We start from the raw sequence: 27,947 nt of genomic DNA on the forward strand, positions 1-27,947 counted from the left end.
AAGAATCAGGAAATTAGCTGACACCGTAGTCAAGGGGGAAAGTAGTCTTTCTCCGCCTAGCAACATCCTGGCATTTGGTCAGTTGTTCCCGAGGTAGGTGAGCTCGGCCATTCCGTCGCGGATGCCCCGTATGTACTCCAGCGTGGCGCGGTGCACGCGGTGCTCGTACAGCCCACTCCTCTTCACATGCCGCAGGAAGTTGGGCGCCCCGGGGAACACCACGTTGTCGGCCAGAATGACCGTGCCCTTCCCCAGAAGGCCGCTGCCCTCCAGCAGCTGCAGGTCTGGGAGATAGCAGCGCTTCCAGTGGTCCATGAACACAAAGTCCAGCCGCTCCACCCCAAAGTCCTCCCGCAGCCTGGGGATGACCTCGTCAGAGGGCTTCACGATCAGCTCCACCTGCGACAGAGGATCAGGGTCCAGCTCAGCATGTGATCAGCGTGGGCAGCTGTGGCTTTTGAGTGTTGAATTGGTTGCATTGCTCGGGTTGCAATTGGCTGGAATTATATGTCATTGTATTTGAATGGTGAACTGAACTTAGTATCAGGTTACTTTAAATTTTGCCCACATCAGAATTGAATATAGTTTGGCACCTGTCACTGGATGAAACCCAAAACCATTCTGGCATGAGCTGGATTTCTCTTTTCTACACGTCTCTGGGTTTTCAAAGATGTGTAGAAAAGCAGATTCTGCCTGCGTCCTTACAGAAATTCATAGCAAACGAGTGGTCTCACCGTGTCATCGTCAAAGCCAGCCAAACGAATGATTTTCTCAGCCACGAGTGCATTGCGTTCATCCATTTCCACAGAATAGAGCCTGGCACCAATGGGAAGTAAGCGGGCAATGCGTATTGTGCTGTACCCACAGTGTGCACCCAACTCCAGTACTGTCAGAGGACAGCTCTCCTTCAGTAGTCTGTCCAGGACTTTACCTAAGCATTAGACCACAGAATAAGACCTCAGTACTGGTTTTGGAAGCTTAAAGCAAATAGACTGGAGTAGTAGCTTTTGCTCTTTAGCCATGCTGAAAGCTGATCTCAGAGCTATATTTCTGTCCATTAGTTATGTGGTGTTGTCCTGTTGCTGTTGGGGAATGATCTGTACGGCTTGTTTTCCAAAGGCATGTTTTTCTGTTTTATCACTCTCCTACCTGGACTTGATCTAGGTTCAAAATCTGAATCTTTTGTCTGAATATCAACATTCAATCTCATTCAATATTAGAGAGAATAAAGTCAGGAAATTTCCATTGGAACATAATACCATGCCATTCAGTTACAGGTCAGTGACATTACCATGACACAGACAGCTAGAAAGAAGTGGAGTGTGTGTAAGGTACCTTTCTTTGGACCGATGTTGCTGATGAACTCTACTTTGCTGCACCAGTGATCAAAGGTGTCTAGGATGCTGTCAGGGTCTCCCGGGGTAGCGTGGGTCAGCACATACTGGAATGCCCGTTCTTCACGACTAAGGCCGGTGAGGCAGTCATGCACCATGCGCACCAGTACCGCTCGGTAGAGCAGAACAAAGTAATGGCGGTACCTGATGATCAGGGTCAACAGCAGCGGGAGAAATGCAAGAGCGATGGCGGGTGACACCATGCTGCTGCTCCTTTAAGGCAGAATACTGAAACAAGAGGGAAATGCACACCTAACAATTCCACGATTCGAAAGAGGCCCAACACTCTGACTGGCTCATGTATTGTCAAAATGCAGCTTTTCAGCATGTGAATAAGGATGTTATGGATGTATGTTCTACTTTTTGTGCCGTATTTTCATTCACCATATACAGTGAATAGTTTCATAACCTAAGCACAAGGTAGCTGAATGGTCTGAAATCCTTCACTGAGAAATAAAAGGCTCATCCAATTACAAAATTGTAAGCAACCGATTATAATGCACTTTTTAAGTGGGTTCTTTTGATTATAAATTCCAAGCTCTGGTGATATATACAAATATATGGCATAGTAACCATTGGTTGCATTAACTTGTATTGTGCTGTTCAGTTAACAAGGTTAAAATATTTGTACATATAAATTGCATTTTATTACTCCCAACAGAAAACCAAAATGACCATACATTTCTTTAGAGTGTATAAAACTGGAGTTTTGAAGTTGAGTGAACTTAAGAAGTGTTTCGTAATCCGTTAAAATGTCATAGTTAGAGGAGCCTTACTTTTTTAGTGTATAAACAGCTGTGCAGAAACTTCCAAAGCAGACAGGACAGGTACCCATGTTTCATCAATATAAATGGTTATTATTAAGGCTTAGGCACAAAGAATATGCAGCTCTAAAATAACATACTAAATCATGCATACCTTGAGTAGGAACAAGCACACATTTGGTCATACATTCTTTAATCTGTAATAAAGCAGTAGCTTCTGTGCTTACACAATAATGAAGCATTAAGATAAGATGTTTACAACTAGACAGTTTAGGCAGGCACTGTAAAATGAATTCTGTTACTCATTTATCATGTCACCAGTTCATGGTACTGCTTATCTGAATAAATAATCCTTCAGTACTGCACATACATTTTTGGTTCTATGTAGTCTATGTAGTAATTTTAGTAAGGACTGCTGTTTTAGCCTTTTGTGCCTCTCTTATTTATGAGCATGGAGAACAATGCTGAGCTAACACTTTAAGGTATGAATTTAAGATGGATATGCCACCATGAAACCCTCCAACAACAATGATGCATTATATTGAAATACTTAAAACTACTTTAAACACTGTAAAACCATGCTGATGCTTTGATCTTACCTGTTCTGTAAACTTTCTGGTAAAATTGTTTGGCAAGGAAGAAGCTGAAGCTATGTTGTGGTGCGGGTAATGAAGTTGAATGCAGAAAATGCTAGCCAAACGCAGCTACTGACTGTGTCATTAATTATTGAGAGTATTGTGAGCCCCTGTGGTGACTCAGAGAAAAGAGGGGTGTGTGTGCATCAAAGGATCATGTTCTCTGAAACAGGTGTGCATGGTCCAAATGGAATCCTATTACTCTCAAGTCACAGCTAAAAAACTAAACAGAAGCATCAACAATGCTACTGCTTGTTGAGCATTCCCAAGTCATTAAGTTCAGTGGTTTTATAACAGTAGAGGTTTTCATAAATTATGTGTGTCCAATATTATTGGCACCCTTGATAAAGATGTATATTTTGTATATTAACAGACAAAATCGCTAGTAATATATTTATATTTTAAAGTTACCTTTACATAATGTTGCCACCTTGTAAAGTAGCACCTGTATCTTATTGCACATATTAACTGATGACACACGTATATGGTCTGATTTTATTTTGCCATAACTCCGCAATGCAATTCCTGTACACTCATACAAAACATTACATTTCAATCATTGAATAGATGCTCCAGAGCGACGTACAGAAGTGGACAACATCACTGTCGGAAATAGCTACACAAATGTGGTACCACTCAATGTATTTTAACCCATGGCCCCTCCAGTAAACATTAGCGCTTTCTAAACGCCTAAAACAAATATAGCTTTAGCACTTGATTCTCTGCAGACTCCTGATTAATTTCTTCAGCTCCCTCTCTGCTCTCGTCCATTTCATCAAGCGCGAGAGCACCAGCCTTCTGCCCTCGAAGTTTCCCAGGGCGACAAAGGAGACGGTGGGTTGGTCGTCCAGCTCTTCGCAGATACAGCTTCCACCATCTGGCAGCCAGAGGGCGCTCTTGACCATAGCCGCCGCCTCCGAGCGCTCTCTGCCTTTCAGCATCATATGGGTCCGTACTTGTGCTATTATTCTGCGGTCTCTCCCCTCCACTGAGCTTTCACCTACTCTAAATTTCACGGCTTAGTGAGCATCAAAAAACAAGAAGAAAATATGGCTTTATAAAATGTACAACATTTAAAATAGGACATGACATCTGTTAAATATAACAAATAGGCTACATCGGCTAACTTGAAGCAGAATCAACTGAGGGCCTAGCTCTACTTAATATTCTCGCAAATGAATTACTTCAAACTCACCGAAATTACTCTTACAGTAGTTGAGACGGATCTCCTTTTCCCCTTCGCTTGCAAGGCCGCAAGCATCACAGACGACCGTTCCTACGCATATAATGAAAAAATATCTACTGATGCATTTAAGATGATATTGGCTTTGGCAACATACAACACAAACAAGCCACTGTATGAGCATTTGAAATGAACGGTGGATATAGCAAATGTTTAGGCGATTCGGATTAAAAACTTCACGTAGATCCAGTAGACTAGGAACGCACGGCGGTTGTAGTAGCCTAAAAAAAGTTACCACCATACCACTTAAGAATATATATAGCCTCACAAAAACACAAACCTTCAATGTTACTTTTATTGCCGTATCTTCCATTCTCTTCTGCGTTGGTCGCTCCGGTCGAGGGGATGCAAAGGTCTGGGTCGCTTGGAAATTGGCTGCAGTTGAACATATCTGGCCATGGAAACCCGAAAGCGCTCATCACTGGTAGACAGCCGTCGCGTACATCTTCGCAGAGGCTTCTGCATGGCCGAATGGGTTCTGAGAGGTCAGGTAAGCATACCGGAGTGAACAGGGAACACAGAAATTTCTTCGTGTCACGGTGACATTGCTTGGACAGTAGTGGTACCCAAGAACTTGACTGGTGCTGCACTTCTTTCATTGTATCGTGACCCAGAAGGTTCGGAAGACGCATTTCTGTGTACCCAACACCATGACATAGACTCAGTGTATTAGGAATAGATCTGCATACAGAGCGTACGGATCGGAATGCAGGCGATGCGGAGTAGTCCATTGCAAATATAACCCGAGGTGGAACGACTGCCAAAAATATCACAAAGAGAGGAGACGTCATATTGATATATATGCAATATAGCCTGTAAAACGACCCTTTCCTTCAAACGCAGCTATTGAACACTACAGTTTACTTAAAATTAAGTTGGCGAGTTGAGAAAAGCCAATTAGCCTATTTTCCTTTTGCGCTGCATAACTAAAATGAAAAAGCTTTCAGTCCTGCTGTGGCATGTTCTGGTGGACGTGTAGTCTTACTGTCGATAGCTAGTCTTATAGACTCTGTTAATTAAAGGAATGGTGACGAGAATGCATCCTGTGAACAAGTATGTTCCTCCTTCAGAACATACGTTTATTGAGGGTTATAAACCTCTCCTATCATTAGGTGTCTGTGAAGCTGTTTTCTTTTTACTTTGAACTGTATTCATCTCTGTGGGAAGCAGTTTACAGACCACAGTGTACTGTTTTACGGTCGGCGGTTTTTCTCAAATCTAATCAGTCAAATCATTCTGGCAGCGTCAGTCACTGTCGCGGGTCTTTTAAATTTAGACTAGACGCCCCTATCACGTGAAGAGTGCGTGCCTTTCTCGAGCGCAGCCTCATATTGGCCGGATGTCATGTTATTGCTCCAGAACTGCTGTCATGTGATGAAAATCAAGGCGAGAAGGGAAACCAAGGGACGAGTTTCATTTCTTAACCCATAGAACTGAGTTTATTCCTCATATTTACAAACCTGGAGGATAGACAAACTGGATATTGAACTCGGTTTGCTTGGCAGAAAGCCGAGGATTCCAAGTGGATATCATGGGTTGCTGTTACAGCAGCGAGACCGAGACAACCGAGCAGGTACTGTTAGCTTTCCTGCTAGCTGGAGGGGAGGCAGTTTAGCTCAAACCCTTGAGAAAACGCAGGTTTGCTTGCTAATTGGTGAATTTGTTTAGAAGAGGGGGAGGACGAGTGCAAGCTATTTAGTTAGTGGCGTGTTGCAAGTTTTGACCAAACGCGTCTGTGGTGTTTCGATGTTGCAGGCTAGCTAACGTAGCTAGATAGCTAGTTACAGGTGTTTAGCACTCAAGCCAATGGTGAGGCCTAGTTTAACGATTGCTAATTCGCTTGCTAATTCATGGCCAACTTCTAGCTAATATCTAGCTACGTAAATTGGCTAACTGTAGCGATGAGGTATAACGTAATGGTTCTGTTTCAGCACAACCGTAAGTATCTGGCCTGCGTTAGCCATGATTGTTTATTTCAGTAGCTAAATTAACTTGGGTGGCTCATCTAAATAGATCGCTAACTTTACACCATTAGCGACATAGCTCGCTAGTACAGCTAGCTAATTACATTTGTTTGTCGTTTTGTATTAGCTATGCAGTTTCAGAATGTTGCGTATTTCCACGCAAGTTACTTTAACATTTTTGTGTTATGACAAATACAAGCTCTCTTCAGGAAGCAAATGACCAGGAAGCAACATAATATCGTTATATGACGAAACGTAAAGTTAGTATGCAAAACACGCCTCTTGCGTTCGTTGTATGTGTTGGTGGCACACAGGCGCCCTCGAAGTATCTCATTGGGTAGCATTAATGCTGGCCTGTATAAATGGAAACTACGTATTACAATTGATTGTGGACCAGTACATGCATTTCCCATAGGATAGGGGTTGGGTAAATTTGCCTTCGATCAGTCTTGATTCGCAAAGTACTCGTAGCTCTGCCAAATAATCTTGGTAATGTCTCACGTGACCATGAAAATTCCTACCGAGTTGTCCGTGTGTTAGTGCTGTAACCATAGACCGTAGACGGCTGTAACCCCTTCGACCTCATAATGTAGTAACATAAATCGCTAAATCTGAAAATTGAGCGAATGCTAATCTCAAACGAGTGTAATATTCAGTGCAGCAACTTTTGTTATGGCCAGGCTTTGACATTTCTTCCCATGCACTAGCAGTAGCTTGCTGCTTGAACTTGATTTGGTCACTGAGTATACCACTTGGATCCAAACAGTAGTCTTGAGCATGCTGGCATCTCTTCTGAGCATCCTAATTTTGTATCTGAACAAAATAATCTGGTGCCAATTGCTGTTAGGAGATAGATATTATATTTACTGTCCCAAGATGGAAATTTGTCTTCAACAGCATGTCACCCATTCAACCTGTAATTAAATATGCTGCTACAAATGAAATCTAAACCAGCTAAGCAGACTACTGCAAGTCCTCATGAGGTAAACTTAAACGGGTAAAATGTGGTACCACTCAATGTATAAACGGGTTTCACCATTAGTGATTGTTGGCACTTCTCTCCCCAGGATCGAGATGAAAGGAAACCATTGATCCCTCACCCCAATCCTGATAGCAAAACAATCAATGGCACTGAGCGTAATCCAGCGAACCTTCCCTCCACTCGGACTGATGAGCAGGCTCTTCTCACCTCCATCCTTACCAAGACAGCACTGTATGTACAACACTCGATCTCCAGCATGAGTGAGCATGGCAAAATAACTTTTAATAAGTTTTGCTTGTTTTCTCTCTTGTGTGCCCTCTATCCATGTTGTCATACAGGAATATAATCGACGTTTCTGCAGCAGATTCTCAAGGAATGGAGCAGCATGAGTACATGGACAAGGCTCGGCAATACAGGTGGGATCCTCTTCAGAATTCTCATTGTTTACAGTGCATGTAGAAATGCTTTGTGTATATTTTAAGGATTATTACCAAACCACATACTTGTTCAGCTTGGGGATCCAAGTGCAGGGGCAGTAGGGGTTTGACTAATTTCTGAAAAAGTGGTGTGGGGGGTGGGGACCCTGTCAGATATTAGTCAAATTTATCACCAGTCGTTGATGCATATATGACAGTTTGAAATAAAGTTTAGATGCAACGTTGCAGTTATGGTCTCAGTAATATACCATAGGAATGGGATGTACTTCATTAAACTTGTCAAACTTGGGAGCTGGATTTCGAACAACTTTAATTAGCAAATTTGGTAAGACTGAAGTCCGATGCAGTTTTTAGGGTTTCCGTTAGTTCAGCAGAGAACTTAACTGTCTGTTTTTCGACAGTACAAAACTGGCAGTTTTGAGTAATACCCTGTCACAGAAGAAGCCCGCCCCCCTTCCCTCCCTTACCAGTCAACCACATCAAGTGCTTGCCAGTGACCTTGTGTCATATTCCGACATGCAACAGGTAAGCGATCACTGGGAAGCCGATTCCTTCTGATTTGAGAAACTTCTTTATCATCTCTTTTGCTTTTCCAGAAAGTGTCAATAAACTACATTTTAATAGTTTCATACTTGTTCTCGCTTTTACAGGTTTCGAAGATAGCTGCTTACGCATACAGTGCAATTTCACAGATCAAGGTGGATGCAAAAGAAGAACTGGTTGTGCAATTTGCAATTCCCTGATCTGCGTTGTTGCTGCTCCCTTTTGTCCTCTGTCTCTTGTACAGTTTTTTTTTTTTTTTTTTTTTCTCCTTTCTTTCTGCAACTGCAATCCCTTTCTACTCAAGCTGCCAGCAGTACACATCCGATGGAGCTGCAACAACCGACAGGAAACCAGGCTCCAAAATCAGCTCGCACTGTACAGGATTTCCCTGAAAACATGATTTTTCAATCTATCCCGGCAAGCTGTTGAGGAATCTAAAAAAATTCAAAATACAGTGGTAAGGTGGTGTTAAGTCTAAAGATTGGGTTCCTTACTTTTTAATCATTTAAATTAGCATTGTTCATTTATTTTTTGTTTTGTTTTTTTGAAAAGGGTCGAGCTCAATAATAAAATGTAAACCATGTGAAGTTGGACAGGGGCCATGTTGTTGAGCGGTCTGAAACCTGTTTCTTGAAGAGTAGCTGGTGTGAGAATGTGACTGCAGTGGGTTAATGTTGTCACTTTACACCCATGCACAACAGCAGCTAGTTGGCCACGGGAGGGTCAGACAGCCTCAAAAGGGGTGGCTGTCATCCGTAGAGCATTAATCTAACACCGCAAACCCCACACAGCCATTCACCCTAAATCTCAGCCTCCGTGTGAAGGGAGGATTGGCTTGGAAAAAAAAAAAAGAACACAAGATCAAGTGAGGGCCTTTGGCCATAATGTTTACAAACAGCCCTTAGCCTCTCTAGTTTTCCTCAGATTTGCTTTAAGTCTACAAGAACTAAGATATTAACTGTCACCATCCACATCATACATACAAGAGTAAAGGCCTGTGAAATATGAAATGCAATAATAGTGTAGTGCAGATTTTTTACTTTTCCAGTGTAAAGACGTAATAGACAGCTAACGGTGTGTATGCACCTCCCCTTCAGCTACAGGAGTTTGCAGAAGATGGAGATGGTAATTGGAGATGGTAAATACACCATTCTAGTGAAATAATCAGGGAGCTACAGTATGACAGTCTTAGGTTTTTATAATAAAAAATGAAAAAATTCCAGTTTTTTCCATTTTTATGAAAAAGAAAATGGGAGTTTTTTGGTTTTTTTTTTTACTTTAACCTAAAATTGGCAATCCATTTCTAAGTGTTACACCATCAGTGAGCTGTGTACTTTGAAAATATTGAAGTTAACTTCATAGAATACCATTATTTATTTCTTTTAAATTTATTTATACTCACTTTCTCTCTGTTCTGTTGAGCAGATTTGCAGTGCAATGGCAAGCACTTTTGGGGTTTTAAAGGGATATACCGTAGGGATGCAAAAAAAAACATTTTATTTTTCAGCTTCTTGCAGTGTGCTAAAAGTATTTTTTTCATTTTTTCAATTAACATGTAATATGACCTGAATTGTTTATTACTTCAGCTAGCACCAACAAAGTTTATTAAAATATTCTAATGCCCATTTTCAATTTAATTACATGATGCATTAAAATTTTCAAACATAAAAATTGATTGATTCTATTTTATTTTTTTCATTATTTTTTTTAAATTCACTGTATTATTGGGGCTAGGTTTACGCAACAATTTCAACTAGTAATTCTGATTAACTACTAAAGCATGTAGTTACTGCCAACGGTCCTTTTCATTGTTGAAAGATCTATTGGTGTAGCTGTGGTGCTTACACAAAAAAGGAAAATATAAAATCCAGTGAAAATGAATACTTTTAATACTGTCCATTTAACAAAGTGATTGAGGACTAATTGCCAAGTTATTTCTCTCAAATGACACTTTATTTCAAATAGTGTTACATTGAGCCAACATGATATCACACTATAATATTTATATTGTCTCCATTGTCCACAGCCCTTATTCGTTTTTTGCATTCTTGTGCAGGACTGTTTGTTCCTTGGACGGGGTGTTGAGTTTGGGTCTCATTGTTGACTCCTCTGAGTGGCCTTGCTTCTGGCAGTAGTTCTATGCCAAATCTTTGCCATAACTGTCTCCTCCTTGGTTACAGTACAGAAATCTATGGACTTCAGATGAGGCAGCATTTTGATCAGGTAACCCCTAATAATGCAAAAGGGCACAGATGAAAACAAGTGTTGTGTCAAAAAATCACCTTGGCACAAAGTTTGGTTGACCTCCAGTATTATGAAAATTCTGAATATAGAGGGAAATAAACTATTAGTCGTTTTCCCATTTGATATATATTTGAATGGTGTTGCTATGCAAAGTGTAATTGGAGTGCTTGGGCCACTTCGGCACCTGCCAAAAGGCCAAGCAGCTGTTGACATGCCCAGCACCTGTTCAACATAGCAAGCAGCAAAAAGCTTAGCTGCACGATACAAGGTGCAGGAATTATCCACTGCTAATACTGTTGCACCTACCTGTAACCTTTCTCATTTTCAACAGCATTGCCATGCAGTGTTAATGTGTGGAGACAAGGCAAAACTCCGAGCTTGTCCACCTCTGAAAGCTTGGCAATTTTGTTTCCATGGAGGTACAAGACACGCAATTCAGGCAGCTCAGTCAACACCTTAAAAATGAGCAAAAAGTTTTGAAAGAATGAAAAAATACAACCACTTGCGGCACGCTGTTATGTGCTGCTTTGGAGTTGCCTGACGTGTATCTTTTATGATGCGTTTTTTATCATTTCCTACACCGTTATAACTACATTAAACATACTACAATACAGCTGGCAGGTCACCAGAAAGTTGCCATGTGTCACCACGAAACAGACGGGTACTGTATGCCGTTTCATTGCAAAAATATTTTTTTATTTTATTTTATAAAGCTTAATTATAGTAGTCCGCAAACCTGAGCGCTTACTTACTGGATCTATGCGAGGTATGAGGTTGTAGGACAGGTCGACCCAAGCTAACTGGAATGGCTCGCTGAGCAATGTGGTTATGGCGTCACTGAAACCAGTCAGGTCTTTGATTTTGTTATTGTTCAGCCTCAAAGCTTGAGTGCAGAACTTCTGCTCTTCATTGCGCTCCAACGGCCGCAAACCTTGTCTGTGCTCCTCCGTCAGCGCTTCTGAAAGGGGAAAGATGGCAAAGGGTCACTTCACATTGAGGTTTACTGTAACCTAGCCGTAGTTGTGTCTGCTCACCAGCAACAGCCAATAACGTTATAGCCAAATAAGTCAATCTTAGCTAACCTTCACTTTCAAGCTAATCTGCAAAGTACACGTTAAAGGAAATGTTTACCTGCCATTGAGTTTATTTGTTTGAAAGATAAATCCACCGGTGCAGCATACATTTTCCCCCGAGTTCCATACATTTTTCACACCTGGCTAGCCCGAATGGTAAAAGTTAAAACACACCTAACGTTATTTCAAGTGAAATGGTGTTAAGTTAGCTCGGTTGGCTGCTAGCTAGCTATACGAGTTTACCACTTAGCTAACAGTTAGCTAAATTTAGCTAACGTTATAGCAATGTTGGCAGTCAATGTTGACCATTTTCTGTTATCGTTAACTTAGCCATATATATTAATTTATTGCAATTGCCGTTAGCTAGATAGCTATGAACGCTTTTAACATTGGCTATCGCTGAATATGATGCTGTTAGCCGTAGCTAGCTATTTACCGTTCATTGAGTAAATAATTTCATCATTCTGTTTAACGTTACTGTTCATAAACCGCTAAATGAAATTATCCGGAATGTCCTTGACATCTTCAAATCATCCTATCTAGCTAGCTTGCGAGTTAACGTTAGCTAGTTACACGCTTTACACTGCCGACAACGATAAAGTCTCAGAAAACTCAGAAAACACAACAATACGTTTCCAAGGAAACGAATAATGTGCGGTTCTGGGAAATGTAGTACTTCATCATGCACATCTTAAATAGTCACCAAATAGTTTTGTTGCTCGCTCGTGTACAAATATATTTCTAGTTAATTATAAACATGCAATTTCTGGATGTATCGACTGACTGAAAAGGACATACAGTTCACACATACTGAATTTCTATGGATCGTTCTTAATACACGTCACAAAGCATGTGACCTTGACTCATCTACTTTGCTGGAAGACAACCTGCCTATATAACTGAAATCTCGGGTTAACTGCAAACCAGATAAATACAGTGATAACACAGATTAATTATGGTTAACTATCATATACCATCCTCACATTCAAGCTAGCATGAGCAGTGAGCTGAAAAATCCCAAGGACCAGCTTTACCCAGTGTAAAGACGAGAGTAGCGAATTACGAGGTACATTACAACAAAATCAGCTAATAAATGTTGTGGCACAATGATTACTTACGGTCCCTTCAAAAAGTATTGGAAAAGCAAGGTCAATTTGTTTTTTGTTTTTCCAATACATTGAAGAGTTTGAGGTCACAAGATGGACAAATATCAGAATTTCAAACTTTCTTTCCTGGTATTTTAATCTAAATTTGTTAAACAGCTAAGATAAGCCAATATCCAAGAGTTGTTTTTTGGAGAATAGCAAGCGGTTTTGAAGCTTAGAAAAAAGGGGAAATTGATCAGAGCTTGGAACTGGGAATGTCCTGAAAAAGAAACGGCTGGTGTACTAAGCAATAGACATCAAACAATTATGCAATCGCAAAGCGATTAAGGAAAACGACAGCAGTTGAGGACGGAAACATTGTGAGAGCTGTGAAGAAAACCCTCAAAAACATCAGTCAGTGACATCACAAACAATCTCCACAGGGCAGGGGTGAAGGTATCCCAATAAAGCATTCAGAGAAGACTTGGAGAGCAGCAATATAGAGGCAATACCACAAGGTGCAAACCACTCATCAGTAGCAAGAATCAGAAAGAGAGATTACAATTTTCAAAGAAGTACAGAGATGAGCCACAAATGTTCTGGAACAAAGTCTTATGGACTAATGAGACCAAGATTAACCTCTACCAAAGTGAAAAACCAAATGTGGAGAAAGAAGGGATCTGCTCATGCTCCAAAACATACAAGCTCATCTGTAACGAGGAGGAAGTGTCATGGCTTGGGCTTACATGGCTGCTTCCGGAGTGGGCACACAAATCTTTATTGATGATTTAACTCATGATGATAGCAGCAGGATTAATTCAGAAGACTACGAAAACATTCTGCCTGAAGAGAAATGCATCTGAACTTGTTGTGTCTAGAAACAACAGAATTCTAAATCCAATCTCTAATTTGTCGAAAAACAACTTCACGAGGGAAAAGACGGCACCAAGCTCTTCAGGAAAATCAGACTTTATTAGCACAAGTGCACAAAGCCGGATCAACTCTGCAGAATTGAACCTCGGTTGTCAGTTTTACACCCATTTTATACACCATGTTCAATGTAACTCCTCCCAAAACATTCCTAAAAACACCAGCTGGTCTCTGTGGCACCTCAATGCGCAGGTCCACAAGATATTTTGCTTTGTAAGCTGTTCTTAAAAATAAATGTTCTTATCACATCTTGTTCTGTAAACTGTCCTTGAAAATGACAGTCTTCAAAGCAAGACGTCCTGCCCTGCAAGCCGCTCAGGGCACCCTACCCGACAAACTATTTTGGCAAAGACAGCCTACAAAGCAAGACGCCTTGTCCTGCAAGCTGTTGAAGACGCCCCCGTCCCGCAAACTGCTTTTTCACAAAGAGGAATCATAAAAGATGAATTATGCAAAACAAGGGTGCTATTCTGTACTTTCCAATTTTCCTTTTAAGCATACACATTATTGTATTCAATTCAGGTTACATATGGGTCACTGTGTACTTCGAGCACAAATGAGCAGTTTATCAGTTTGAAAATATACAGGCATACTTAATCATACTTTAATATTTGATTAATGTTCTCTTCTAAGTGAGTAATTGTGGTTTTTCAGCCGGACGCATTCTTTTGCTTTTTCTTTTACAGTTGACAGTGTGGTTTCTTGCTTTTCCATAAGCTCATCTGTAATTAATGATATAGGTTCTGTCATGATCGGTGTTTTGTGAATTAATTTCATTGTTTATTATCCTTTATTTTTGTAATTTATTATTTTTTATATTCATGTTTGTCATGACTGTCTTAGTATTGCTTGTGATTGTCTGCCTCACCATGTGCTCTTGTTTTCCTTGTCCTGACCCCGCCCTCACCTGCCTCTGTTAGCCACGCCCCCTTCGGTTCATTTACATAATCATTGCCCTGATTGGTTCCCCCTGTTCCTCGTTGTCCCCTGCCCATTATTAGCCGCCCTCTGTTATTTAAGTTCTTCCCTTCTGTTCAGTCTTTGTCAGATCGTACCAGTATCTGTCTGTAAGCCTGGTGAGATACACTGTCTAAACTTGTTGCTCTGCTTACCTTTTTGCCGTTCTGTTTGTATTACTTTTTGTTCCTAGTAAATGATTTTTTGGTTGGATTTTTTAGTTCTGAATTTTTGGAGAATATTTTTGTTCCATGTTTCCTGTAACTTCTGAGCTTTGGATTTTTGTGTTCTATTAGTTCTGAATTTTGGAGAATATTTTTGTTCCATGTTTCCTGTAACTTCTGAGCTTTGGATTTTTTGTGTTTTACTTTTTATTCCTGTGGTCGGCTGTTGTGCGTTGTCGATTTTTGAGGACTTAATAAACCCTGTTTTTGCGCTCCATTTCTGGTCTGCATTTGGATCCTTTACCGGCATTCCCATAACAGGTTAATTGGATTACATATTGATTACATGAGTAATAGGCAGCATACATATTGATTACATGAGTAATAGGCCGCATACATATTGGTATACTTTTGACATGAAGCTTTGAGAGTTTTGGAGGAACCAGCTTGCTCAACTCTGACAGTTTAATCTGATTTTGACTTGTGATTGATTTGTCATAAAACATAGGTAGAACATCTTGTTCTGTGAATTTTTCCTACAAACTAATTGGGAGGAACTTCATCATGCAGCAAGACACACTGCCCAAAACACACTGCCAAGACAACAAAGGACTAAAAACTGGAAGGTTTTAGACTAGACAAGTCAATCACCTGACCTTAACCCAATTGAGCATATATTTCACCTCTGGAAGAGATTGAAGGGGAAGATTCCTGGAAACAACAACTGAAAGAGGCTGCAAACTCTGGAAAGCTTCACAAAATAATGCAACAGTCTGATGTCAGTGGGTCGCAGGCTTCATTCAGTTATTGCAAGCAAGGGATATGCAACCAAATATAAAGTGTTTTTGGAAGGGACTGTAACTGATAACTCACGGGTTATAACTCCAGTCCTGATGGGCCATTCTGTGTGCTGGTTTTTGTTCCAACCAATGAACTTAGTTTTGCAAAGCTCTCGCACTGTAAAATCCTCAGGATGCATTTGCAGTCTGTCAGATCGAGGTGTAATTGAGCTTAAATAATTAAGAGCAGAAGTTGGCAAAAAATCCTGAAACAGATTGGCCCTCGTTGTGCACCCCTGCTTTTGAAAAAGTCCTGCTTTGAAGTCCCGCTTGGCGCCGCCTCCTCTCCGAACTTCCACCTCACGCTCACAACTACTGTCTGTTCTGGCTCCATGGTGGTGGAACGAACTCCCCATTGAGGTCAGAACAGTAGAATGTTTTCCCACCTTCAAGCGCAAACTGAAGACACACCTCTTCAAACAGCACCTCTCACTGTCCCTCCCTACCTCCCTGTAAACCCTGTAATTGTCGTCTTTCTGTGATTTACTTGTGTATGAGGAGGTTTAGTTTAGTTTGGCTAGGTAAGCAGCGTTTGGCTAGGTAAGTGGTTTGTTAATACATTTGCGTGTTGCAGTATTAAAAATCCCAATCCCAATGATCAAATAGGCCCTGGTCCTTATCTTTGTTGTGCAGGTAGCAGTGGAAATTGTACTTCCCTCTAGGGTCTATCAGCGCACTCCCTGGTAATGGGTATGCACTTTGCACTTTGTTGTAGGTCGCTCTGGATAAGAGCCAAATACCATTAATGTAATGTAATGTAATGTAAGACGTTTCATACAATAAAACTACAAGTGAACCACAGCTACACATTTAAAACACACAGACATTCTGTGATAAATATAGCTAGCACGATAGCATTCAATTCCCTGTGGTATTTGCATTCTTAAAATGCCTGTAAGGGTAAATCTGTGAGTGACTTGAATGGCATTATTATGGTATGCATTAAGCATCAGCAAAATTAGATAAATCAAATGCATTTCAATATCAACTTATATCAGTGTAAGCCTTTCCATCCATTCCTATGTGGGTATTGAATGGGTGGAGTTTGGCACATAGCTAAAACATTAACTTTGGGCCTCTTTCTTTTGAACCAGAATAGGTTATTCTTGTATCTGCATGTTGTAACTCCTCTATGTGTGCTCGTTCGGGTGAAGCTATGAGATTGGCATCTGGCCCTGCAAAACTGGCTTAACTGGATGAATATTGTAGCTAGCCAGCTGCCTAGATAATTTCCAGTCTAAGCTTTCTGTGAGGTTTCGTCAAAATAAAAGCTTACAGAACATACAGTGGGCTCAAGAATTATTGGCACCCCTCACCAGCAATGCACAAACAAGGCTTAAAAAAAAAGAATATAACTATAGAGAAAGGTAATACACCAACATGTGCCAAATACTGTACTTTATTAGTGTTCCAATGGAAACAACCAAAATCATAACAATCATTTAATAAAAAATAAATTTCAACAAAATCAAGGTTTCAGAATTATTGGCACCCTTCACCTAGTACTTAGTGCAACCACCTCTGGCAGGTTTTCGATTGGATTGAGGTCTGGTGACTGAGATGGCCATTGCAGAACGTTGATTTTGTTGTCATGGAACCATTTCTGTGTGGATCTTATGGTGTGTTTTGGGTCATTGCCTTGTTGGAAAGTCCACCTACGACCAAGTCCCAGACTTCTGGCAGAGGGAACCAGATTTTCAGCCAAAATTGCCTGATACTTGCTGGAATTCATTATGCCATCAATCCTAACCAGTGCCCCTGGACCTCTGGAATTAAAACAGCCCCAAAACATGACTGACCACCACCATATTTCACTGTGGGTATGAGGTTTTTGGTAGGTGTCATTTACAATAATCTTTAAGGGTGCCAATAATTGTGAAACATTGATTTGGAGGAAATTGTTAATTAAATCAGTAAGTGATTTTTGTTGGTTCCATTGAAACATTAATATAGCACAGTATTTATCACATGTTGGTATTTCGAGTTTGTCTATAAATATATTGTTTAGAATTTTTTTTTGTATTGTTTGTTCATTTTCTGTCAGGGGTGCCAATAATTTTTGCCTGTATATACCACGTTTTCTGCACTTTCTTACAGTATTACCATTGTTAAATACATTTATTATACAATTTATAAAAAAACAGCAAGCAATTAGCTTGCTAGTAGAATGTTTATTATGATGTAGGCCAAGCATGCAATGCATCAATTGCTGAAAATATGATTTGGCAGAAAATACTGTATCATGTTAAAGATACGAGCCTATAGATTAAATGTATACCTCTTTCATTTGGCAACCATTTTTCATTATTAAAGTAATCATTATGATAATAAGCAGGTTGTGAACTGACAATGTATAACAATGCATGCTTGGGCCGCACATGAAGTACAGCAGCAAATGCTGGCAAACAGATTTATAGAAATAAGTGTACAATCTTATATCCTCTGCAGTTATATCCAACTGTATTTATGAAAAATGACAAAATTTGAATGATTAAATTAAAAATCAGGGCGGCAAGGATGGTGCAGTGGGTAGCACTGCCGCCTCACAGCAAGTAGGTCCTGGGTTCGAATCCCTGTCGGCCGGGGCCTCTCTGTGCAGAGTTTGCATGTTCTCCCCCTGTCTCCTCCGGTTACTCCGGTTTCCTCCCACAATCCAAAGACATGCAGGTTAGGCTGATTAGAGAGTCTAAATTGCCTGTAGGTATGAGTGTGTGAGTGAATGGTGTGTGTGCCCTGTGATGGACTGGCGACCTGTCCAGGGTGTATTCCTGCCTTTCGCCCAATGTATGCTGGGATAGGCTCCAGCCCCCCTGCGACTCTGTTCAGGATAAGTAGGTTAAGATAATGGATGGATGGAAATTAGAAATAATTTTATTTTGATAAATGTAACCCAGCAGTCTCTTCAAAGAGATCTTTCTGGCCAAGCGGCCAAAACCGTGCTTCTGTTTTGAAGCTCATTTCCTGGTCACGCATTTCCTGGTCAAGATAGAATTTGTTCTGACACCTCCAGTAGGTGATTCTGACCTGTTTTCAATGTAAAGTCAATGGTACAATTGCGGTGAAAATACGATTTAGGCGTAATTAATTAATTTGCTTGTTTTACATATGTCCACGGCCCGATTTCTTAATTTATTGTGCCATTTGGGCACTGTACTAGCATTTAGTGGACGAATAAGAGACAGTTTGTGTCACTTCGTGGTCATTGCTGTTCTTGGAGCAGGTAAGCTCCGTGCATAGACATGTATGTATATATATATATATATATATATATATATATATATATATATATATATATATATATATATACATAGTGGTATGACAGTCCATAGCAAGGTATGGCCACCCCACACTGGAAACACAGCAACAATTGCTGGGAACATGATTTCACAGACGATACTGTAGAATATTCAAGATATGGGTCTATAGAGTAAATGTATACCCCTTTTAGTAGGTAACAATGTTTTTAGTAATTAGCTATGCAAATCAGCTGGTTGTGAACTGATAGTGTATAACAATGCATGTTTTTGACACACGTGAAATGCAGCAACAACTGGTGGCAAACAGTTTTTATAGAACTTAGTGCACAATTTTATATTCTCTGCTAATACATCAATATTATATCCAACTGTATTAATTTTAAAATGAAAAATGACAAAATTACAGTTCATAAATAATTTTATTCACCGAACTTTTATTTTGATAAATGAAAACCGGAAGTCTCCAATTGTGGCCAGCGACATTTGCCAACTTCAGGGAGCTATTCACGGAGCTGTGAAAACTGCGAATGCAGACGTCCGTTTTCGCATTGCTAACATGTTATTCGTGTTAAATTAATTATGGCATGTGCCGCTTACAACTGTACTGATAGCTCATAAAATAATCCTTCTCTGCGGTTTTTCGGTTTTCTTACTGTCCAAATAATTAGGTAGCAAATCTATGTTTCTGGCGGCCGCGAACTTCCGCACATTTGTACATTAAGTAGCTTAGGCTATGTGATTTAGTCTGTCCAAGGCCAAGTTTACCGAAAGATTCTTTATTCATCTTTGATCAGTGCTTCAGGAGGGTAATCAAGTGAGTAAACAAACTCTTTATTCACGAAGAAATCCATTGTCTGTATTCTGGTGTAATTCTTTGAAGTCCGCCATTGCCAAAGGAGAAAATGGTCGCTAAGGTTTGCTGATCTTGAGAATAGCCTACCAAAATAACCAAACGCAGGTAAATCGTGCTGAATGTTGGCAGCTGTTCTGTTAAAAATAATAGGCTAACGAAACCGGCATAACCTTTATGTTTAGGAAGGTACAAGTTGTGGTCACACAAGACTGAAGTATTTCACGTTCTGTGTTCGTTATGTGTGCAAAACTCGATATCTTTACTGGCTATGCGAGAGGTGCATACGAAACATGATAGTCTGACCTGTGACGTAGCCTATTTTGAATGCAACTCATGCTAAGCCGAAGTGGATCCAGTTTAGAACTCACAGATTTTCACTTTTCAGAAATAAAGTAACTGTTTTGAGTATTTAGGTGTGATTTAGTGATTTCTAATACACGTTTACAGGTCTACTGATTAACTCACTTCTGTGGCCTCCAGGGACTTCGATCCATCAGGAGGATGTTCACACTAGTCTTGCATCAAGAAAAGCTTCGTTACACGGACTCTTTTTGGTGAATTCCTGAAGAAGACTAGCTAAGAACTGAGTGTTCCTGAAATTGTGCAGACATGGACTCTGAGATGGAGGGGTGAGAGCAATTTTACTTTTTTACTAAAAAGATGATTGAGGTTAGATTTGTAACAAGCCAGATGTTGTAGGGTAGTTTCACTGTTAATTCTTATAGAGAATAAATAAGTGCCACAATTTTAAGCCCAAGTTCAAATATACTTGTTTGCCGTGAACAATTCTGACACTGTTCTTGCAGTATTTTGTGTTTAAGTAGTTTGTGTATGCTGTGCAGGTTCGAGCTGGAGAGCCCTCCATCACCACCAACAAGCTATTTGTCCATGGAAAGTGAGGAGGATCAGCCTGTCGGAGCTGATAAAGAACATGATTTTGCTCCTTTAATGTATGTGGACATGCAGAAATATATGTATTTTTACAGTGAAACATTTGTTGTTTTGACTCTACTCCCACATTGGATTTGAAACAAAGCAATCAATATGAGGTTACAGTCTGGAATATAAAAGTATGGCCACCCATATTGGATGAGCCATGTAGGAATTGCAGCCCTTTCTATAAATAGTCCTCTCTGACTAATTCTGATTCTTGGAAAACAAACCCCCAAGGTTAACTTTCAGAAGAGACCAGGATTATGCCTATAGTCAAGGGTTCAAGAATGGTAACAATTTAATGATTAATATTTTCAGGCTTGTATTAAAAAAGGGGGTGCTACAGAAGGGGTTAAAGCTGACAGTCTGTATTGTGTCACTGTCCAAATACTTATGGACTGCACAATATATTGTCGGCTGTATTTGTAATTTAAATTGGACTATTTGAGTTCCTTTGGACTAAAGTATTTCAGAGGCTAGAATTTATTTTCTTTAAGGGCAGTGCTCTTGATTGGCTGTCCAGAAGTAGATAATTTTTTTATCTATGTATTTATGGGTGAGGTTCTTTTTAACAGAGTCGATCTGGAGAGAGCAGCTTCACCAGAGACGAAGCGGAGCAAATCGGAGTGTTGCTCTGTTCAGCCCAGAGAAGGAGCCTTTTTTCCAGGAAATGGGTAGGGCCACCAATTTCCATTTGTAAAAGAAGTATTCAACATTCTACAACAATTTAAAATTCATAGAGGGCACTAATGGACGAAGCAAGTAATCATGTTGAAAGAGTAAAACCATTCAGCCACTTGCCCAATCAGGAGAGTGACGATTCAGGGATAACGGCATTGCAGAGTATACAGCGCAGAACACAATGATTAGCTTTTGTTTTGCTGTAGTCTTAGTCCATTGTTAGTCACATTTTAGTCACACTATCACACAGATAATAGTTTATAGTTTTTGTTCACAAGTCTGGCAGAGTTTCTTTTTAGTTTTAATTTGGTAAAAAGTATTCCACACATTTTAGTTATGGAAACGGAATGCTGCCAGGTTTAAAGATACAGTGAGCCCAGAATTCAAACTTAGATTTTTGCCCATGAATCTACACTCAATAACCCATAATGACAAAGTGAAAACATGTTTTTAGAAATTAGCAAATTTATTTATTCATATTAAAAACGGAAATCTCTCAGTTATTTATGTATTCAGACTCTGTTGTGGCACTCCCAAATTGAACTATTTGAGTTCCTGTGTTCCTTTGGATGAAAGTATTTCCTAGGCTAGAATTTATTTTCTTTAAGTGCAGTGATCCTGATTGGATGTCCAGAAGTAGATCATTTTTATCTATGTATTAATGGGTGAGGTTCTTTTTAACAGAGTCAATCTGGAGAGAGCAGCTTCACCAGAGACGAAGCAGAGCGAATCTGTTCAGCCCAGAGAAGGAGCCTTTTTTCCAGGACAAGGGTAGGGCCACCAATTCCCATTTCAAACATTCATTTATCCCATATCCCATGTCCCACTCAATATCCCATAATGACGAAGTGAAAACATGTTTTTTGAAATTTTAGAAAATTATTTATTTATATTAAAAACGGAAATCTCTCATTTACATAAGTATTCAGACTGTGGAACTCCAAAATTGTGGTCAGGTGCACCCTGTTTCCTTTAATTATCCTTGAGGTTTTGTCTAGAACTTGATTGGAGTCCACTTGTGGCAATTATATTGTATATTTTAAAGGTATATGAATGTATTTTTCCTCATACTAATTTGTTTTACTGTGTGCTTATTCCTCATTGCTTTTGAAGTTTAAGAATTTTCTAAGTTTCTATATCAAACTTTGGCTTTTCCTTTAGACCAGAGGCAACACACCAGTCATTCTCTTCCTCTGAAAATATGATGTTAGAGTTGGAGAGAATGATCCCTGAGAAGGAGAAGAACCTCTGTCCCATGGGGATACCATTTATATTCAAGGCAAGCTCAAAATCACATTTTTGAAACCGATTCCACTATTGTTCCATGACTGAAAGCAATTGACTTACAATAGACGATGGCTTTTGATTTTCTTTGTTGCTTTTAACAATGCAATGCTTCTGTAACATAAAATATTTCTATTGGTTTGTGGTTGCCAAGCAGTTATTTGTATGGACAGATAAGGTTTATCACCTGTAGGAGTGCTGCAGAAAACACATTCGCAATCTCTTTTATACTTCTTCTCCACCTCTTCCATACTTTCATTGTTTTGTTAATTGTTGCTTCTTGGCATCAGATTTTATCCTGTATCCTAAAGTTAGCAAGAACTTTGTATACACATACAACGTGGCTTCCCCTGGCTTAGTAGTTATTCCTCTAGTGCTTACTGTTAAGTAGAGAGACTGTGGGTAACATTGTTTAATTAAGGTCTGGCTGGCTAACTGCACCCTAAATCACAAATGCATGTTTCCTGAGGTCTTCAAAGTGAACTTAGATTTTCACGGCTGTTCTCCAATGTTTTTCTTTTCTTTTATTCAACTTGCAGTCCATCCTGAAAACTCTACAGGAGTTGAAAAAATCGGAGCTGTCTCAGTTCAAGAAGCTTATGAGACGCACGTACCCACAATACTTCGAGAATCAGATGGAGGATTTTGATGTCCTGGATGTTGTGGATATGATAATGGAGCGCTGTGGCAAAGTGATTGCTATTAAGGTTACGGTGCATATCCTTAAGTGCATGAAGATGAATGATCTAGCTACCTCCCTGGCAGTGGAGACTCGCAGAAGTAAGTTGTGTAGATGTTTCATACTTTAATTTCTGTTTAAAGGGGCAGTTCACCCAAAAATGAAATTAAAGTATTTTTCCACTTAAGTACTGTTTATCCATTCAGATGGTTTCGCTGAGATATGACAGATTTTCAAAATTGTACAACTTTTTTAGATTCAGTTCACCGTAATATAATGGACCTCCATTAACTTTTCGGGTAATCAATAGGCCCACAATTTTCATTTGAAAAACTCAACAGGAACATTTATTTGCAAATATAATGCCACACTCACAAACATCAACAGTGCTCAAAAATTCACATTCACATCATCCAGAACTATTTATTCTATTGCTGGAACTCACCAACTGTGCGCACAAGTTTCTGCTGGGGCATGTCAGTGTTCACACACAGTGAGCTAGCCACAGCCAAAAAAAAGCCCTGCACCAACAAAATAAAAGCTTGATCTTTTGAGATTTTTAATTCCACTGCTATCAATACAATTTCAGAAATCAGACACAAAAATCTTCAAAGGGAAGATTGATTATATCAATATAAAAAGGAAATATCGATTCATATCAAGTTGTGTATATTAGACCTGTAAACGTGTATTAGAAATCACTCACACCGAAACACTCAAAACAGTTCATACACGTTTGTTCATATAAAATTATTTACCTATGCAAAATATAAAAATGTAATTTAAGATTAAAGAGCAAATGATTACATGCTTATCAGTTAAATATCTTTTTGTGGCCAGTGTTATTTTCTTTGGTAAATATGTTTTGCCTCAATTTATTAGCACACTTTTAGCTACTGCTGCTAGTCTGATATAAACATGCACAACATATTTATATCTGCCTTATGCAAAAAAAAAAAAAAAAAAAAAAAAAAAAAATAGCCCTGGGAACCTGGAGAAAAACACTGTTCCTGGTTTTATTCAATGTACTGTTTGGACCAAATAAAACCTATGGCCCTGATATATAGTAGATAAGTGGAAACGTACAGTACCTTATGTTGCAGAAGATGCATTTTAAGGCCTTTATCTGAAATCGATCATGAATGCACAGTAGCCTATTTTGATGGTAATTTGTTTCTGCAGTATTCCATTTATCCATAAAAATGAAATGTAATGGAAAATGGAAATGTTATTTCCATTTGATCCCTTCAGGTTGCAACAGCTTTTTTTAAACTTTTGAGCCAACAATTGAAGACTGTTATTGAGGTATGTTGTGTTCTCCTTATCTCCTGCAGTTATGCTCCAGCATGAATTGAAAGAACGTCTGAAGATGAAGTACGAGACCATATTTGAAGGGATAGCCAAACATGGGTGCCACTGCTATTTGAGTCGCATACATGCACATGTGCACATGACAGAGGGTGGAAATGGTGAAGTTAATGATGAGCACGAGGTGAGGCAAAGTGAGATTGCTTCAGGCAGACAATCCACACCAGAGGTTGCACTAAAACCCAGTGACCTGTTCGAACCCTCATTTGTTAGTGAGAGATGCATCAGAACTGTGATGACCAGGGGGATTGCAGGCATAGGGTTAACGGTCGCAGTACAGAAATTTATTGTGGACTGGATTGAAGAAAAGGCAAACCAGGACATTCACTTCGTTTTTCCAATTCCTTTTGGTGAGCAAACCTGTGTCAAGATGCAAGAACAAAGCCTGACTGACTACCTCACCATATTCCACCCAGAAATAGGAGCTATGGATTTCATCGACTCTCCTGACTGCAAAGTTTTGTTCATCTTTGATGCTCTTGAGGAATATCGGCATACATTAAGCTTCCAGAAGAATGGAATCTGGACGGATCCAAAGGCACCAACATCGGTGGATATGCTGGTTACTAATCTAATCAAGGGGAATCTGCTTCCCAATTGTCTTCTCTGGATCACCACACGCACAGCAGCATCCAGACTAATCCCTGCGGACTATGTCAACCTGCTGACGCAGGTGCATGGGTTTACTGATTTACAGAAGGAGCAGTACTTGAGGAAGAAATCCTGTGATGAGAACCAGGCCCGCAGAATTATATCGCGTGTGAAAACATCAAGAACCCTTCATATCATGAGCCACATACCAACGTTCAGTTGGATGCTAGCAACTGTCTTTGCGGAACAAAATTTTGCGGATGACCAAGAAGAATCTCCCGTGACTATGACAGAGCTGTTCACACACTACTCGCTCCTTCAGTTAAATATGATGCATTCAAAGTATTTCAGAGACAATGCAGATACACCAGAGTGGATAGTGCGTGACAGGGATTTCCTCATGAAACTTGGGAAGCTGGGTTTTCAATTGCTGGAAAAAGGCCACAAAGAATTCTCTCTGAAAAACCTGAAGGATTGCAATCTTGATGTTGAAGAAGCAATTGTGCACTCAGGGTTGTGCACAGAGGTGTTCTCACTGCACACAGAGTCACAGCCGAGAGTTTTCTGCTTTGTACATCTCAGCATCCAGGAATATCTAGCTGCTTTCTATGTCTATATGTCCTTCCGAGTTAAGCACAAGAGCCTTCTTGACCAAACACGCGTCTTTCCACCAACAAAGCTGTTCAAAGGACCTACCCTTTTGGATTTACTCACCAGTGCCGTGGACAAATCCTTACGGAGTCAGGACGGACACCTGGATCTGTTTCTCCGTTTTCTTCTTGGCCTCTCGGTGGACTCCATTCAGAGACTCTTTCGCACCTTCATCCCAATACCTGAAAGCAGTACACACTGCATGGAGGAAACAGCCAGGTACATCAGGAAGAAGATTGAAGAGAATGCTTCTCCGGACAGGTGCCAAAATCTGCGCCATTGTCTGACTGAACTGGAAGGCTGAAGTCTGTCTCACTTTGCTGTAGAAGCACGGCACCGCACTCCTTGTGCTGCGGGGGTTCCAGACCACTTGCATATTTTCTCAAAGTTGAAGCCAATTTTCTGTACTTCCACCAAACTGCCCCTAGGTAGCGATATACAGTGGGCGATTTTTAATAAAAATGTAGAAAAAAGGCTACGTATAATAACAACATGGATAATGGTCATGCAGGTTCTTCCTATACAATATACGGAGAATCCGCCCCTTTCTCACCGCCTACTCGACCCAGCTCCTGGTCCAAGCGATGGTTCTGTCCCGCCTGGACTACTGCAATTCCCTCTTGGCTGGCCTCCCAGCGTCTGCCATCAGACCCCTCCAACTCATCCAGAATGCAGCAGCTCGTCTGGTCTTCAACCTTCCCAAATACTCACACGTCACCCCCCTGCTTACTTCCCTCCACTGGCTGCCTGTCATGGCTCGCATCAAATTCAAAACATTGGTGCTAGCCTTCCAAGCAGTTAAAGGGTCTTCCCCAGCTTATCTACAAAAAATCATCAGACCCTACACCCCTGCCAGACCTCTTCGTTCAGCCTCCACAGGCCGCTTGGCACCTCCCCCTCTCCGAACCTCCACATCACGCTCACGACTACTGTCTGTTCTGGCTCCACGGTGGTGGAACAAACTCCCCGTTGAGGTCAGAACTGTAGAATCTTTCCCCACCTTCAAGCGCAAGCTGAAGACACACCTCTTCAAGCAGCACCTCTCCCCATCCCTCCCTACCTCCCTGTGAACCTTAATTGTTGTCTCTGTGACTTGCTTTGTGTATCGGTATTTTTAGTTGGCTAGGTAAGCAGTGTTTGGATAGTTAACTTGGATAGGTCACTTTTGCTCTGTTTGTTTGTTTCTTTGTTCTCAAAAAAAAAATCTTTGTTGTACAGGTAGCAGTTGAAATTGTACTTCCCTCTAGGGTCTTTCAGCGAACTTATCCCTGGTTATGGGTATGCACTTTGTTGTACGTCGCTCTGGATAAGAGCGTCTGCCAAATGCCAATAATGTAATGTAAATAATGTAATAATGATCTATACTTTATGTTCAGGGAAACTATATACTTCTATATAACTATATACTCTGTGCATATTTATCAAGACTGCTAACAATTCTTGGCCCACCTGTATTCCTATCTATTTGCAGCATCAAAATTATTTTTGTTTTGATGGCAGTCATGGGCGTAGGATTTGTTAGTTGGCCCTAATTTCTGTAGCCGATAAGTTCATTAACCTTAGCCGAATGAGAGTCTACGTAGGAGAGCATCCAAGAGCAACACATGGAGGGCCAGTTGCATCACCTTGTCAGAATGCTGAAGCTCAGACGCATGTCTTGCATTGACCAATTTCACCAGCATTTAAAAGATTAACAGGGATTCAAAATGGCCTCTAGCTTCATGGCCTGTTGCGATGAACTTTGCAGGATTGAATGGACTTTTGAAGTTGTCCTCTAATTAAATATAGGTATCCAGCTGCCTATCTGTACCTTCACGGAGTCTCAGCAAACTAAAAATGGTGTCATTTATATCAAGTTATATCATTGCGTTAGTTTAGTGTAATAATGCCTGTATTGCATGAATACATGAAAATATTTTTGATTAACATTAATTAAATAATTAAAATTACACCATGGTATTTTTTTCATTTGTCATATCAATAAACACTATTAATTTGTCATATCAGTCAAATATTTTATGCCAGTTGAAGCATTTTCCCTTGTGTATGTGTATTTGATTCAATCTGAAACTATAAACCACTCTGCACTTTAAAGCTAACAATCATTTTACCACAACAGCATCTTACTGTTCATCGGTTCCATCATCTCTGGTGGTGTATATAACTACATCAGTCCACGTGAAATGATATCCAAGTTTTTGGCAGACGTGATTAATGGAAGACTTCCTATAATATCAAGCCAAACCCAAATGGTAAGTATACATGAAATGTATACTAGTATATGCTACATGACTTAAAAATAGAAATTAAATTAAATCTGACAATTTACACCCCATAATTTATCATTTGTACAATTTATACACCAACATATATGAAACATAGGTCTCCCAACCGGT

The 27,947-nt window shown here is 40.0% G+C and overlaps 5 protein-coding genes across 11 annotated transcripts; 2 read left to right on the forward strand and 3 right to left on the reverse strand.

Moving 5' to 3' along the window:
* Positions 1 to 78: 78 nt before the first annotated feature.
* Positions 79 to 2,874, reverse strand: tomt (transmembrane O-methyltransferase). Its single transcript, XM_061216464.1, has 4 exons — positions 2,758 to 2,874; positions 1,336 to 1,622; positions 735 to 931; positions 79 to 399 (listed from the first exon to the last, which is right to left on the reverse strand). The coding sequence occupies exons 2-4, from the start codon at positions 1,595 to 1,597 to the stop codon at positions 79 to 81; spliced, it is 780 nt and encodes a 259-aa protein (XP_061072448.1). The 5' UTR covers positions 1,598 to 1,622; positions 2,758 to 2,874.
* A 402-nt stretch (positions 2,875 to 3,276) lies between these two features.
* On the reverse strand, positions 3,277 to 4,981 carry LOC133108712 (secreted frizzled-related protein 2-like). The gene is made up of 3 exons (XM_061218396.1): positions 4,317 to 4,981; positions 3,989 to 4,069; positions 3,277 to 3,811 (listed from the first exon to the last, which is right to left on the reverse strand). The coding sequence occupies exons 1-3, from the start codon at positions 4,825 to 4,827 to the stop codon at positions 3,501 to 3,503; spliced, it is 903 nt and encodes a 300-aa protein (XP_061074380.1). The 5' UTR covers positions 4,828 to 4,981; the 3' UTR covers positions 3,277 to 3,500.
* Positions 4,982 to 5,358: 377 nt separating this feature from the next.
* lamtor1 (late endosomal/lysosomal adaptor, MAPK and MTOR activator 1) lies at positions 5,359 to 9,633 on the forward strand. 2 transcript variants are annotated; one of them, XM_061217276.1, is made up of 6 exons: positions 5,359 to 5,609; positions 7,068 to 7,213; positions 7,321 to 7,398; positions 7,821 to 7,944; positions 8,070 to 8,117; positions 8,267 to 9,633. In XM_061217276.1, exons 1-6 carry the CDS (start codon positions 5,568 to 5,570, stop codon positions 8,360 to 8,362), a joined length of 534 nt encoding a protein of 177 aa, XP_061073260.1. In that variant the 5' UTR covers positions 5,359 to 5,567; the 3' UTR covers positions 8,363 to 9,633. The 2 variants fall into 2 exon arrangements, with proteins under 2 accessions (XP_061073260.1, XP_061073261.1); XM_061217277.1 differs by having other exon boundaries at positions 5,363 to 5,609; positions 8,070 to 9,633.
* Positions 9,634 to 9,893: 260 nt separating this feature from the next.
* lrrc51 (leucine rich repeat containing 51) lies at positions 9,894 to 11,901 on the reverse strand. Of its 3 annotated transcripts, XM_061218124.1 has the most exons (5): positions 11,716 to 11,900; positions 11,338 to 11,419; positions 10,959 to 11,164; positions 10,513 to 10,661; positions 9,894 to 10,192 (listed from the first exon to the last, which is right to left on the reverse strand). In XM_061218124.1, exons 2-5 carry the CDS (start codon positions 11,408 to 11,410, stop codon positions 10,057 to 10,059), a joined length of 564 nt encoding a protein of 187 aa, XP_061074108.1. In that variant the 5' UTR covers positions 11,411 to 11,419; positions 11,716 to 11,900; the 3' UTR covers positions 9,894 to 10,056. The 3 variants fall into 3 exon arrangements, with proteins under 3 accessions (XP_061074108.1, XP_061074109.1, XP_061074107.1); XM_061218125.1 differs by lacking the exon at positions 11,338 to 11,419 and having other exon boundaries at positions 11,716 to 11,901; XM_061218123.1 differs by having other exon boundaries at positions 11,338 to 11,899.
* Positions 11,902 to 18,997: 7,096 nt separating this feature from the next.
* Positions 18,998 to 27,550, forward strand: nlrc3l (NLR family, CARD domain containing 3-like). Of its 4 annotated transcripts, none has more exons than XM_061218489.1 (8): positions 18,998 to 19,469; positions 19,812 to 19,993; positions 20,207 to 20,314; positions 20,873 to 20,971; positions 21,663 to 21,749; positions 22,140 to 22,257; positions 22,802 to 23,042; positions 24,276 to 27,550. In XM_061218489.1, the coding sequence occupies exons 2-8, from the start codon at positions 19,974 to 19,976 to the stop codon at positions 25,853 to 25,855; spliced, it is 2,253 nt and encodes a 750-aa protein (XP_061074473.1). In that variant the 5' UTR covers positions 18,998 to 19,469; positions 19,812 to 19,973; the 3' UTR covers positions 25,856 to 27,550. The 4 variants fall into 4 exon arrangements, with proteins under 4 accessions (XP_061074473.1, XP_061074472.1, XP_061074474.1 ...); XM_061218488.1 differs by having other exon boundaries at positions 19,845 to 19,993; XM_061218490.1 differs by having other exon boundaries at positions 18,998 to 19,325.
* The last annotated feature ends 397 nt before the right edge of the window (positions 27,551 to 27,947 follow it).

Source organism: Conger conger, chromosome 13 (assembly GCF_963514075.1).
Source record: "Conger conger chromosome 13, fConCon1.1, whole genome shotgun sequence".
NCBI lineage: Eukaryota > Metazoa > Chordata > Actinopteri > Anguilliformes > Congridae > Conger > Conger conger.